Source organism: Solanum pennellii, chromosome 10 (assembly GCF_001406875.1).
Source record: "Solanum pennellii chromosome 10, SPENNV200".
Classification (NCBI taxonomy): Eukaryota; Viridiplantae; Streptophyta; class Magnoliopsida; order Solanales; family Solanaceae; genus Solanum; species Solanum pennellii.
The window spans coordinates 2,770,647-2,786,510 of NC_028646.1; the positions used below are offsets into that span (position 1 = coordinate 2,770,647).

The 15,864-nt window shown below is 29.4% G+C and overlaps 1 protein-coding gene across 1 annotated transcript; it reads left to right on the forward strand.

Moving 5' to 3' along the window:
* Positions 1 to 7,550: 7,550 nt before the first annotated feature.
* On the forward strand, positions 7,551 to 12,515 carry LOC107002456 (indole-3-acetic acid-amido synthetase GH3.10-like). The gene is made up of 5 exons (XM_015200493.2): positions 7,551 to 7,959; positions 8,825 to 8,926; positions 9,006 to 9,397; positions 10,403 to 10,858; positions 11,889 to 12,515. The coding sequence occupies exons 1-5, from the start codon at positions 7,640 to 7,642 to the stop codon at positions 12,425 to 12,427; spliced, it is 1,809 nt and encodes a 602-aa protein (XP_015055979.1). The 5' UTR covers positions 7,551 to 7,639; the 3' UTR covers positions 12,428 to 12,515.
* Positions 12,516 to 15,864: the final 3,349 nt, after the last annotated feature.

A 15,864-nucleotide genomic window follows, 5' to 3' on the forward strand; every position in this document is an offset into this window, starting at 1 on the left:
TATATATATATTTATATATCTTTGCACCTTTTCTCAGTGAAGCTCACGCTATAATTGTGCTTAAACCCTCAACTGACCTCAAAGTTATTTTGTGCTTTTTCTTTTGATAAAACTGATCCATTCATATTCATTCAGCCACACCATATGGAAATTATTATTTGATGGAATATGCCAAAGACAATATTTGATAATTTCAACATAAATTTACTTGCTTGCTATATGCTCACACTCTCTAAAAATGTTGTATCCGTGTCAGATCCTCCCAAAATGAACTATTTTTTGAGGATCCTACACGCACTTGGCAATATTTTGAAGAGTCCGAACAAACATAAATTCCTTGATCATAAAGACAATTTTGATTTATAGGTAAAAGTAATGAGTTTAGGTGTGCATATATCTTTTAGCACAACTTTAGAAATTCAATACTCACTCCGTTTCAAGAAGAATGACCTAGTTTGACTTGACACAGAGTATAAGAAAATAAAGAAGATTTTTCAATCTTATGGTCCTAAGTTAAAGTTAAGTCAAATGTACAAAAGGGCCCTTTAATCTTGTGACTCTAAACATGCCACGTGAAAAATTGAAGAAATATGTGTCCTTGTTAAACAGACTACAAAGGAAAGTAGGTCATTCTTTTTTAAACGGAGGGGGCATGTTTTAACGGCCTTAAGCTCCTTGTTATCAAGAAAGGTGTGTCCATGTCAAGTGCTTGTTGTATGGAGTACATTGGAACAGGGACGAGCCATCGTGATCTATATTTATTTATATACAGATACATTTCATTATCAAGAAAGATGCTCATTATTAGGAGTATTTGTTTTGTGAATTAACTTTTTATTAGGATCACAAAAAGCAATATGCGGTATCTAAATTTTCAATAGTGGAGAAAGCTAAACCATATATATCTTGAAAAGAGTAGATATCCTTTTCACATTCTGCTAGATCATTGAATCTTAGTGCATGATAACTTGGAAGTCACCTCTAAAGAAATGCATAATGTATGGGGAAATTCCTTCCTTTAGTATAGATTTTGGTATCTTTTATCTCTTTAGCTTTTTGTGGTATGAATCTATGGTACAATGGCAAGTTGATTACTCTGTCTTGTATGGAAAAATACGTGCATTTGTTCTGGATAGTGACCTCCTGAATTTGATTTATAGGCCACTTGCAGATCTTTTTTGGATTTTCTTTTTCCTTCCTCCTCAATAAACTTATTAGCTACTTAGAGAGATATTTATATATTTGTTTCTTCTTGTTTTACCCCTACTCCTTGAAGGGAGAGGGGGTCTGTGCAAGTGTCACCTGTTGTGTATTGCATATTTGGGATTTTACTGGAAAATCTAGACATGATTGGGGATATCATCTGCTCTAATATGCCTCTAGGATGAAGGGAACGTTGTAATTAGGCAGCGTCTACATATGGAGTATGATTTTTTCTGTAAATATTGTTCTCAACTTGAACTATTCGGATGCTAGTCTTGTTTTTCTCGTTTTAATGACCGAAAAATCTGAGTGGGATAAACAACTGCCTTTGGAACTCAGAAATGACGGGCTGGCCCCCTAATCCTTTTCCATAGAGTACACTTGTCACTAGTCAATGAATTACAATTGAGCCCAGTGGTCCTGAAACTAGTGCTATGGCAAGAGTAAGTGCATGGTCCCTATTATGAATAGTCATTTATGTATCATTATAACTTGATGTGAATATTGGTGCGGGTAAGTAATTTTTCCTGGACAAAGCTCATTGCTTGTCGGCAAAAGAGAAAAAAAAAAAACTCCCCTCAATAACACCTATGTTGGAGAGACAGAGGATTTAGTACTGTGTTTTTGAGTCTTAACATAATTTGATCCTTATCAGATTCTGCTGGATATTGAAATCTTTCATATATACCCTTCGGGCCAGCTCAGATGGTTTGGCTTGGGACTTCCATAACAAGGGTCTCAAGTTGGAAAACCGTTGCTTGCGACAACAGGGGGTTGAGCCCATCAACACAAGGCTTGCCTGGTGCAGTTTACCTCTCCTGTATGGTTTGCAAACTATTGCACATGAGTGAAAACTGCGGGTTCCCTTGTCACTAAAAAAAAAAGAGTTAACATACCTTACTTTTAGTATATATTTTCGTATCTTTTATCTCTTCGGTTGTTTATGGTATGAGACAATGTTTAGTTGTTTTCTCTGGCCCTACATGAAATGAAAGATGTGTATTGTTTTGGACAGTGACCTGAATTTTTTTCTGGATTTGTCATTTGCTTCCTCCTGAATAGCTACTTGGATCTTTATGGATTTGTTCCGTCCTCTTTGTGCCCACACCCGCGTGATAGTGGGGTGTGTGTGTGGGGGGTGGGGGTGTCAGAGTTCGATAAAATTTCATGTCGTACTCAGTTTGTACCTAAGTTTTTTTTCGAATTATTTAACGTGTACATAGTTTTGGAAAACATCACAGAAAACACACTTCTTCTATAGTAATTGTTTGAATCTATAGTTTGATGAAGTGTTCTTGAATCTTGAATATGAAAGTTTAGTTTAAATCAAGTAGATATTGGAAAAAACTTGTATTATTTGGGAACCATCATTATTGAAAAATGAGTTAGTTTTGACAAATTGATATGATATTTGAAACTTATATCTCAAATTTGAGCCCATTTGAAACATTAGACATAAACAAAATAAACATCAGCCACATATGATTGGATTTAGGTCGTAAAAATTGCTTGAACTTCGATTATATGTGCACGAGGTTCATGCAAAAATGTTCGAGTTTTAGCCATATATGCATGAAGTTCAGTAGTGTGTGTGACCTTTTAACGTCAGATATATGTCGATCTTATCCCTAGAGTGTTCAAGTAAATGAATACAATTGAGCCTAGTGGTCCAAAATTAGTGCAGCAAAGAGTTAAGTGCATGGTCCCTAATATTCTTCTTATATCTACCCCACATAAAATAAAGATGTGTTTGTACACACTAGTAATTGCATGACATAAGTTTGTACCTAAAATTTTATCGATTAACTCGTTTTAATTAATGTATGTTCTCACATTATTTTGTTGTATAGTCGTAATGAGTTAATATAGTCCAAATCCCTTGTCAGCAAAAGCAAGAGGTCTGTCGTTTGGGTTGAGATCGTCGTACCAGACTTGTTTAGTGCGGGTTAACTCTCCTATGTGGTTTGCGAGTTATTGCATAGGAGCAGAGTTTTTATTCTGTGTACACCCAAAGGGTAGCGACTGCGGGTTTTCCTTGTCATAAAAAAAAAATTAGTGGGTAGCGGCTGCGGATTTCCCTTGTCATTAAAAAGAATTTAATATAGTATGGTGTAAGCATTGGTTACGTATAAGTTTTTTGAGCTAGTTGTGTATTGGGAAAAGAGGAAAAGAACATCTACCCATACTAACCTATGTATGGAGGGACATATTTATCAGCTCCAAGTACAATGAATTGAAGTCATAATCAATTCATCGTAATAGTTGGTGTTTCGATGTCCGCATTGAAGCTCTAATTAAATGTGTATCGCGTAATATAGGGCCGATAGGGGATGATGTTTTTAATAGGATTTTTTCTATATTCAGAGTTCGAACTTGAGATTTTTGGTTAAGGATTGAGAGTTCTAGTTAAGGGTGAAACAATCGTACGAAGACATCATTGCACCACAACACATGTTATAGGTAAACTTATTTCAAGATCTTCAAAGAAGACACAATTTTCTTTTCCTAAAACAAATATAAAGAATTATTTTTAGCTATTATTGTTAACTATTGTCTTTATTTTAATTTATATGTCATACTTTTCTTTGTATAAAAAAGAATGATGTAATGTTTTTATAATATATAATAAATTGATTTTTAAGCTTTTATTTTGTTCTTGAGATAATTTAGAAAAGAAACATACCTCTCAACTAAATAAAACCCTATATTTTACTCCGACTGTCCACTTTAATTTGATTGTTATGATTTTTTTTAGAGTCAAACGATGAGAACTTTGATTAATATTTCATGATGTATTTTTTCATCATTTTAATGTGTAAAAATTTCAATCTAGAGTACTTTTCTTATAGTTTTCGAATATCTAAATGGTTTGTTTAATATATCGAATTAGTATAATCTACTTTAACTTTGAGAATTAGTCAAATTAGCTTTCAAAAAATTTTAACATAATAATTAAATGTGGACGAGGAGAGTATAATTATGGTTTAGTTTGTGTATATAAAAAAGATCTCTCGATAATCTATAATTACGCAAATATCTATCGTTATTTTTATGTTAAAAAAGCTACAATTTTCCCTTTTTATCTCTAGAAATATTGTCTTTAGCAAAACAATCAATAAAGGTCCCAACTTATCCTGACACAAATGGTACCATTAGAAATTAAATTTACTATAATTGAATTTAAGAAACAAAAATAAATAAATATTATGGAATGATATGAAAACATTCGAATTATTTTTTCATATTTTAATAATCAAAATTTAGAAAACAAGTTTTTCAAAAAATGAAATAAGTTAACTCCTTTAAGCTAGCGTTTGGCCATAGATTTCCAAATATTCTTGGCAAATATTATTTGAGTGAAAATTTGAGTGAAATTTCACCATGTGTTTGGCCATAAAATTTGAGAAATATATTTCACCTTTTTAGAAAAATATGATTATAAACACAAGTTTTAAAAACTATCAAAACTAACTAAAAGTTTGTATTACAAGTCAATTGAATGTTCGTTACAACAATAACAAATAGTGTCCATGACACTAAAGCAATGTGGTAATTTGGAGTGAGTGCAACAAGAATTATTCCATACATCGTGAAGTAGACAAAATACATGACTTTGTTACCTAGAGCCAATTTTTAATAATTTTCTTCAACAATCTTATCATTATTTAATATTCACTAAATTTTTCATCACTATTTTGGTGTTCACGTAAAAAATTATGTAATACAACGCAAGCAACTACTAGAGAGGGTGTTTTTGTAAAAGATAAAAGATTGGGGTAAAATTTTAATTTTTAAAATATCTCAAATAATGAGATTTGGCCCAAATACTAGAAAAAACTACTATTTGGAAATTTGGGATATTTTCCAAAAATATTTGCCAAATAATGGCAAATTGTATGGACAAACATTATTTGCCAAATTTTTCCCAAATATTATTTGGAAAATTTATGGCCAAACGGGCCCTAAGTCAGAGTAGATAAAATAAATTTCACAAATAGGGTTTCGTATTGATTGTGTCTTCACAACCTCAAATGCACCGCATCTTCATCTTTACTCCCGTAACCCTCACCCCTACCCAACCATTCCCATCCCTCAACAGTATTTGCCAAGATTATATACGAACTCTTTTAGGATAATAATTTTTTATCCGCTTATATACCAAATTTTTTTTAAAAAAAAATAATTAAAAAATCATTTCTTTTATCTTCTATCTTTCTCTCCATAGATTTGTGTGGTGTATAAAGCATCGTACTAAAATCACTCTTATGACAAAAATTTAAGTACACTTAATGTTCATATATATATATATATATATATATATATATAAAGGGAAAAAAGCTTGATATACCCTTTAATTTTGTCATTTAGAGTTCATAAATTCTCGTTAAGAAAGTGGCTCATACAAACCCTTATCATTATATAAGTGGCTTACATGTTTAATGTTCAATTTTACACACGTATTTTTTTCAGAGATTTATCGCCATTATAAAGGAAAATTGATAAACTGCATTATATTAGATCAATAAATCAAATCAAACACACTTAAAAGAGCTGGTAAGTTTAGAGATGTTACAATAATGATTATAGTTATAAGAGTGTTATTAACTATTAAATGTAAAACCTTTTTTAAAAAAAATATATATAATCTTCAAATATCAAAAATGTGTTCCTTTCCTTAGAGGGAAAGGGACCCAAAATGAAAAAGTTTTGAATAAAATGAAATAAATGGCATGATAAACTTCGATAAATACTTAACTTAGATATCGTGGTATCGTATTACTAAAATGTTTGGTGTAATGGATGAAACTATTTTTCCCTTAATCAAAAGTATTAGTCATATAAAAGAATCATTTATAAGGACCGCTACCTTTGAATGGGCGTTACTCGGCCTGAATCCCCACTAACCGGACTCCATTATAAATACGGAACACCAAATAAAAAATCTCCAAAAAAGATTATATCTTGATAGTCAAATATTTCAAGTAGATCGATAAAATTTTCTTTATATCAAATCAATTCAAATAAATCTCAAAAAAGTTTAATCATCCTACGTTCGAGAAATATATAACTCTGTTATAAAAAAATTAATTGAAAAAGAAGAATTATGAGAGTAATAGAATTATACCCACAATGTTTGTTGATAAAACTACATTTCTTTGTATTTCACTTATGGTTGTTGTTCATATTCCATTATTTTTTAATTTTTGTTGCAAACACTTACTAATCAATTTGAAAATATTGAGAAATATTTTATTCTCAGTATGTTATTACAACATTATGAAAATTCAAAAGAGTAGAGTTAGTAATGCAAAAATTAAAATATTTTTTCTAGTTTGTATCAAAAATATTTTAAAAATTGTAATTTTAAACATGCTACAATAATGATATAGTTATAAGAGTGTGAAAACTACTATTTGGTATGAAATTTTAAAATATAAAAAACGTGTTTTTTCATTGGTGGGAAGGAACTGAAAAAATAAAAATTAAAGTTTTGAATAAGATGAAATAAATAGTATAATAAAGTTTGGTGGATACTTTAACTTTTTGATATCATGGCTCCACCAAAGGATACGTTGAATACGGTGGATGGAGCTATTTTTTCTTTAATTATGAGTTTCGATCATTTCAAGTCTTGGTATAAATAAATTATTAGTAGAGAGTGTTATCGTCGAATAAGTCTAACCTGACACAAATCTGCATTAATCAAACTCCATGACAGATATCGAACAACGCCCTCCCCTTCTAAATGACTCGAACATACATTCTTAGAGTTGAATGTGAGAATTAGCTACTTACTATTGGAGCAAAGCAAAATGTAATAATTGAGTATATTATAAAGGGATTAAGGACATAGATACTCCCGAATTATCGTAAATGATATGTAAATATCCTCCGTCATATTTTTAGGATATTGGTGCTTCTGCCGTCCAAAAACTAGAGCATATTTACCCTTTATACTAACGAACATATACGTGTCATAATCTTATCCACCGATCCGACATTTATGGAAGGATAAGATTGCGCCACGTGTCCCTATTTTGTCTTTCGTTAGAGTGAAGAGCATATATGCTCTAATTTATGGACGACAGGGTTACTCATGTCCCAAAAGTATGACGTAGGATATTTGCATACCATTTATGATAGTTCAGGGGTATAATTGTCCTTTTTCCCTATTATAATAGAGAAAACAACACAACTTGTTACTGTAGCAAATCTATTAATTTGTCCACATCATCAAATATCAAATACTATTCACATAAAAATTTTGAATACGCCACTGAACTCAACGACCAGACTTATGACACATAAATAACTTAGAACCTCACAATGAGGTGTCATATTTTAATATGAAAGCCACTCATCAATCTCAACAACTATTAGCCCAAAACACTTCATATATATATATCTTCTGCTGGCTACATTTTTAGCCTAGTAAATGGAACCATCACTAGATAAGTCCAATTATTACACTGACACTGATGAAATGATCAATTGGTTCGAAAAATCCGCCGAAAATGCTGCCGCTGTACAGCGGCAGACGCTTCGACGGATTCTTGAACTCAACCATGGTGTTGAGTACCTAAAAAAATGGCTTGGAGATATTAGACTTCAAGATGAAAATGCTATGGAATCACTTTATGCTACTATGGTTCCTCTTGCTTCTCATGCAGATTTTGAGCCTTATATACATAGAATTGCTGATGGTGAAAAAGCTCCTTTACTCACTCAAGACCCTATGAGAACTTTGTCCTTAAGGTATACTTTTTTTTTTTTTTTTGGGTGGATAGGGTGTGTGTGGATGTAGCGGGATTCGAACCTATCACTATCACTAGAGTGATGGTGTGGGTAGCTCATCAACTGAGCTACATCAGACTACATGTCAAATCATATCTTTCTCTAAATTTGGCTCTGTAGAAATTATTTTATATAATCAGTGTATATAGAGGTAGATGTATCTTGTGTTTGATATTTTAATTGAACAATATCATTTCCGACACTGATGACTCAATGGCGGAGCTATAGTCCAAAATTACTTTTTATACATATATATTAATCATTGAGCTATACTCCACTATAAGCCATATTTTCCTTTTTTTTTACTGTGTAAATTTTATTATACCGTCAGTGTATATAGAGGTGAATTTATTGTGTGTTTGATAATTTTAACTAAGCTTATCATTTCTAATACATGGGGATAAAGTCACATACAGTGAACGGTGACCACTTAAACACTCGTTCACATATTAAAAATTACTTTTTTTTTTATAGATATATTATATTTCAAATACTTTAAGCGAAACTCCTCACTTTGCGACTACAGACATGGAGTGTAATATATAAGATGAAAAATCACTAAATATCAACATAAATTAAATATGAATCCATAATTTTAAAATTATAATATGTCAATGATAAAACTTTGGATTAAATTCTGAATCCGTTTCTAAATCTTTATGAATGACGGTAAATAAGCACCCTTTTGTCAATGGAATAGTTTATAGCATGGAATTATTTTTTCATATCCTATAGGTAATAAAGTCAATAAATAGAAGCGATACGAACAGTATTGATTCAACTTGTTCAAAATTGAGACGTAATGATTTTTTTTTAATTCTTTTAGTTCTGGAACCACAGAGGGAAGACAGAAATTTGTACCATTTACTCATCATAGCTCCCAAACAACTCTTCAAATTTTCAAATTGGCAGCAGCTTATAGATCAAGGTATATTATGATTCAAATCTTGAACAATTATATTCATATATTTTTTTAAAATTATTTTTAACAAATTTTGATAAAACAGGATTTATTCAATAAGAGAAGGTGGAAAAGTTCTTGAATTTATATATAGTAGCAAACAATACAAAACAAAAGGGGGATTAATAGCAGGAACAGCCACAACACATTATTATGCTAGTGAAGAATTCAAGATTAAACAACAACACACAAAGTCTTTTACTTGTAGCCCTGAGGAAGTTATTTCAAGTGGAGATTATAAACAATCAACATATTGTCATCTACTTCTTGGTTTATATTATTGTGATGAAATTGAATTTGTCACATCAACTTTTGCATATAGTATAGTTCAAGCATTCAGATCATTTGAAGAGTTGTGGAAGGAATTGTGTCATGATATAAGAGAAGGTACTCTTACTTCAAGAATCAACATAACCAAAGTTCGAAAAGTCGTATTAGGTATGTATGTTACTCTTTCGTTTAAAAGTTTTTTTTAGATATGTTTTCATCGAACCAACTCACGTGTGACCCTGACTCTTTTGTTTTCTTTTTCTTGGGCCTACCACATGCAAGTCCTTTTATAGTGATGAGCGATAGTGAGACTTGAATATAGGATTTCTCTGGATTTGTCTCCTCGATATTAATGCTCGATCATCTATAAGTTTAAAATTTTGTTAGAAAGAGTTAAATTTTTAATTACTTTACTATGTTTTCAACACGACCCTTCATGTGCCTTTTGACTCTTTTTTTTCTTTAGCCTATCTTCTTTTATAGTGATGAGCGGTAGTGGAACTTGAATATAGGATTTCTCTGGATTTGTCTCCTTGATATTAATGCTCGATCATCTATAAGGTTAAGATTTTGTTAGAAAGAGTTAATTTTTAATTACTTTACTATGTTTTCAACACGACCCTTCATGTGCCTTTGGACTCTTTTTTTCTTTAGCCTATCATGTAAAAAAATTATTTTAATAATGAGTGTTTGTATAGCTTAAAGAGAAGACCATATGCCTACTTCGATATTAATGTTGAAGTGTGTTTGTAACAATTTCATTTTGAAAAATTTAACTGTTAGAAAGAGTATATTTTTAATTACTTCACTATGTCTTCAACACAACCTTTCATGTGCCTTGGTTCTTTTTTCTTTGACCTATATTTTTATTTTTAATATTGAGTAACTCTGTAACTTAAACAGAATATCATATGCTTGTTAGTGTTGAAATACGTTACCATCTCATTTAAGAACTTGAATTTTTATGGAAAGCACATCTTTAATTACTTCATTATGTCTCCAACACACCCTTCACATGTCCGCCTCGTTATTTTTGGCCTAGCAAGTGAAAATTATTTTTTAGTAACGAGTGACTTGAACAAAAGACCATTTATCTGCTTTGATATCAATATTAAAATATAGGTATTACCAAGAAAGAATACGTTTTTAATTACTTCATTATGTCTTCAACAGGTATGATTGTCCCTAATCCAGAGTTGGCATCAAGAATTGAATCAATATGTGAAGAAGTAGAAAAGGAAAATTGGGTTAGTATAATCCCAAAATTATGGCCAAATGTTAAATATGTTTACACAATAATGACAGGCTCAATGCAACCATACTTAAACAAATTAAGACATTATTGTGGGGATTTGCCTTTGGTTAGTGCTGATTATGGGTCCACAGAGAGTTGGATTGGAGTGAATGTGGAACCTTCATCTCCACCAGAGAAAGTAACTTTTGCAATTATACCCACTTTTTCTTACTTTGAATTCATACCACTACATAGAAGTAAGTCACAAAGTTACAATAATAGCCACAAAGATGCTAATCTTCTAGCAAATGATGATTTTATTGAAGATGAGCCTGTTCCCTTATCTCAAGTCAAGATAGGACAAGAATATGAAATTGTCCTCACTACTTTCACAGGTACTATATAACAATTTTTCTTTTTTCTTGTGGTAAAATATTTTGTGGGGTGTATATTATTTGTATCATTGTTATTTAACATATACACTTTTTTTAAAAAAAATCTTTTGTGTGTTTACCAACTTTGAAATATGTAGTGTCTTAAGTCATGCCTAACTTCATACAAAAATGTCTAGAGTTGTTTTGAAGTTGGTAGACTTGTAAATTCTATATATGCTTAGTGAGTATGACTCAAGTGATTTTACTAAAATAGGATATATTTGTGCATTTTGGTCTAGCATGTATCTATTTTAGGGTTTTGACTAATGGATCTTTTGATCAGTATTTATTTGTTTTTTACATTCAAGATTAGAAGTTGAATCTTTGATAAAGATGGAAAAATTTTATCCATTTCATCGTAACATATGGTGGTTTAACTTTTAGTGAACTTTTTTCAATATATTCTAACTATTTATGCCCCATACATATAGCATTAATTCTTTTTTGCTTGTCATTTCGTGAAAATATTTCTCTACTTACCACCAACCATATAAGTTAGATATTTGGATGAATATAAGTAAAATTTATATATAAAAATTTTACTTGAATATGTGAGTATAATAAATTATTTATCATATTTTTTAGAAAATATGATAATATAAAAAGATTCTTTATAATGTCAGTGTATATTGAAGTACTTAAACTCTATTTTAAGACTACATCAAGCACTATACATCAATTATTTGTAGTGACATGGACAGTGAGTATATCATCTAGTTAAATATTAACATGGTGTGTCTGAGATTCCAAGAACAAGGGACTTATCTTGTCCTTTTCATATTGCAAAAATTTTGCCATAAAAAAAAAAAGGAGGGTGGGTGGGGGTGGGAAATTACAAAATCACTAAATGATAACTATAAATGATCATTCATAATAATTTGAATAGTAACAAAACAAAGAAAAGTGATTTGATTCCTCTTGTTACGTATGTATGTCAGTGTATATATCTTAAATTTTATTTTCTTTTAACTAACTAAACCGTTATATGTAGGTCTTTATCGGTATAGACTAGGGGATGTAGTAGAAGTTGCCGGTTTTCACAAGAAGACCCCCAAACTCAACTTTATATGCAGGAGAAAGCTGATATTAACAGTAAACATCGATAAGAATACTGAACAGGACCTTCAGTTAGTGGTGGAGAGAGGTTCGCGAATACTAATAAGCAAGTCAAGAGCTGAGCTAGTAGACTTCACAAGCCATGCAAATGTATCAAAAAGACCAGGCCATTATGTGATCTATTGGGAAATCAAAGGTGATGTTGATGAAAATGTTTTTGGAGAGTGTTGTAGGGAAATGGATGCATCTTTTGTTGATCATGGATATGTTGTATCAAGAAAAACAAATTCAATTGGACCATTAGAACTTTGCATTGTGGAAAGAGGTACTTTTAAGAAGATTTTGGAACATTTTATTGGAAATGGAGCAGCATTAAGCCAATTCAAGACTCCAAGATGCACTAGCAACCAAGTACTATTAAGAATCCTTAATGTATGTACCATTAAAAGGTTTTATAGCACAGCTTATGGGTGATACAATGTTTTTGTAACATAAGTGATCAATTTGCATTGATATCTACTTTATTTATATGTCGTTTTCATTAAAAGTAAATTATCCAAAACAGTTGTCTTATTTTAAAAAATCATCAATATATATCTAATTGAATATGTTTTTTCTCATTTTGCTCCTAGTATAGAAAATCTAAGTGAAGAACACATACACATACTTAAGTATTGTGATGTTTAGATTAACTTTCTTTCTATACATTGATGAAGATGAATTAAGGGCAAAACAGGAAATATTGTAATTTATATGTCGTCTTCATTAAAAATAAATTATTCAAAACAGTTGTCTTATTAAAGAAAAACATCAATATATATCTAATTGAGTATGTTTTTCTCATTTTGCTCCTACTATAGAAAATCTAAGTGAAGAACACATACAGATACTTAAATATTGTGATTGTTTAGATTAATTTTTTTTCTATATATTGATGAAGATGAATTAAGGGAAAAACAGGAAATATTGTAATTTATATGTCGTCTTCATTAAAAATAAATTATTCAAAACAGTTGTCTTATTAAAAAAAACATCAATATATATCTAATTGAGTATGTTTTTCTCATTTTGCTCCTAGTATAGAAAATCTAAGTGAAGAACACATACACATACTTAAATATTGTGATTGTTTAGATTAACTTTCTTTCTATACATTGATGAAGATGAATTAAGGGTAAAACATGAAATATTGTTATTTTTGTGAATAAGTAACAAATTAAAGTGAACGGGGAGAGTATTTATATGTCATTATTACTAAAATAGACGGTTCTAAATACTTGTTTCGTCCCATTGTATATGTCATCTCTTTCTATAAATAGGTGGACCATAATACTTGTCATTTCATAAAATTTATGCATAAATTATCATAGTTTACCTATTATATCCTTGATAGAACAGTTAATTAATCTTGAAAATGTAGTATTTATTATAAAGTTGACTTAAGAAATATTAAATAAAGATGGAAGGGTAAAGTTACATCATTACTGAATGCAAGTGCAAAGTAAAAGGTGACATATAAAATGGGACGATATGAGTATTCATCATTTCACAAAATCAATGCATGAATGTCATTGTTCTTCCAATTTTACCCTTTAAAAGTTATTAATTTTGATAGTATAAATTTTTTCAATATAAAAAAACTAAAAATTTGTTCATGATCATTAGTCAAATCAGTTAATCAAAATAAATTAATTCATATTTATTTATTAAAAGATTAACTTCAAGAAAACATCAAATAAGGGTATTATAATAAACGTACCTATCTTCTCAAGGGATATGAGATCCAAAACGATGGTAACTAAATAAAATTTAAAAAATATAATGAACAAATAAATATGAACGGAAGGATTACTCAACCAGTAATATGAATAGTCCAATCTTGATGGACATGTCATTGTTAATTATTGGACCAAATTAAATGTAACATTTAGGGATTGTAGTCCCAAAAAGCTTATCTATCACTTACCACAAGTGTTTTGAAATTTGAACCACATATACTTTCTTTCGTCTTATATTATTTAACCTCCATACATATTAAAAATAAATTGTTCATTTTATTTTTTCTAATTTAAAATAAATTTAAAAAGAATTTTTATTAAACTTTTTTATAGTATCGATGTCACAATCGAAAACTACAAATCGTGATGATATCTACGTTTTCATTCGATAGGTAAGTCAATCCAATAACTTAACTAATTCAACATAAACGTGAAAAGATAAGTAGCAAGAAAATATCTATAATTTTAAAATTTTAAAGTATCATTAATATAGATAAAATTGTATGTATATAGATTTTATATACCATGGAGATAGACAAAATTAAAGATTGTATATAATGATTTAGGGGGTTTCAAACTCTACTTGAGATGATAAGTTCAAAGTCTACTTGAGATGGTAAGTTCAAACTCTACTGAAATAACTGAACATTATTTTCTTATAATTTGAATTTAAAAAATCCTTCGAAGATCTTTTATGTGTAAAAATATCTCTTTACATAAATAAAAGGGAAAAGGCTCAAATATGCCATCAAACTTTTATAAAAGACTCATTTATGTCATCAGTTAAAAATTTGGCTCATTTATGCCATTAGCGTTAAGAAAAAAAGCTCGTTCATGCCATTAATTTTTAACGGTGGTTTTGCAAAACCATTTTTGACACGTGGCCAATTATAAGCTCAATGACATATTTGAACTTTTTCCCTAAATAAAAATTGATAAATTTATAAAACTATAAACAAAATTATTTATATTTTTTAATATTTAATTAAATAACAATATATATAAAATTATACGACACTAAAGGAGGGTGCATGAATATGACAACACAATTACAAGTTGCTAGGACCAATTAATATAAATACAATAAATACAAATATGAAAAAAGGTCAATTATACTGTGGCTTTCTGAAATAATGAATTCACAAACTACTTAATTAATTGCTGCCAACACATCTAGGTCCCAACAGTTAATAGGGACACGAGTAAATTCAGAATTTAAAATTTATAAATATTATTTTAAAAATTTTAATGTCAAAATTTTTATATTTTTATATTAAATGATTATCTCTTCTTTTTACTATAATTTACAAAAAGAAAATGTAAATTTATGTTTCAGATAAAACATAATAATAATAATAATAATAATAATACATTCAGTATAATTTTATAAATAAAATCTAAAAAAATTAAAATTTACATAGACCTTATTCATATCTTGTAGAAATAAAGCTCACTTGAAAAAAAAGTAAAACAGTTCGAAAAGAAAAATACAAAAGACATAACAAACAAATGATAATAAAAAAAACATTACATAATATTCAAAAAATAATAATTAAGAACAACAATAAAACAATGCGAGAATATTACTAATAATAATAGAAGTCAAAATACTAAGAGATAACATAATAATAGAAATCAGATTAATTTAACTTAATCGAACTCAATAATTTAAATTTATTTTTTTAAATTAAGATTTTAAATTTTAGCTCCGTCTTTTATATAATAAATAATAATTTAGAAAAACCTTTCATATCCAATCATTCTTCACCATCAAAATAAGGGAGAAAATGATCGAAAATTACAGACAAAAGTGCACGTTGTTAAAAAGATATGGACGGTGCATATTTAAAAAGCGTAAGCGGTTACGTCAAATTAATTTATTTATATATAGTAGATGTTAAATTTATATATTATTTTTTATATTTAATTATATATCTTTTTTAATGAATTCAAATAAATTGAACTTAATATATATTGAAAAGGCATAATACATAAATATGTCCTTTAACTTGTCTTCGAATCACATTTATGCCCTTCAATTTTGGGTGTGCACAAGTAGACACTAGAACTTGTATAAAGTTGAACAAATAGACACACATGTCCTACATGTCATTTTTCGTCCAACGTGGTGTC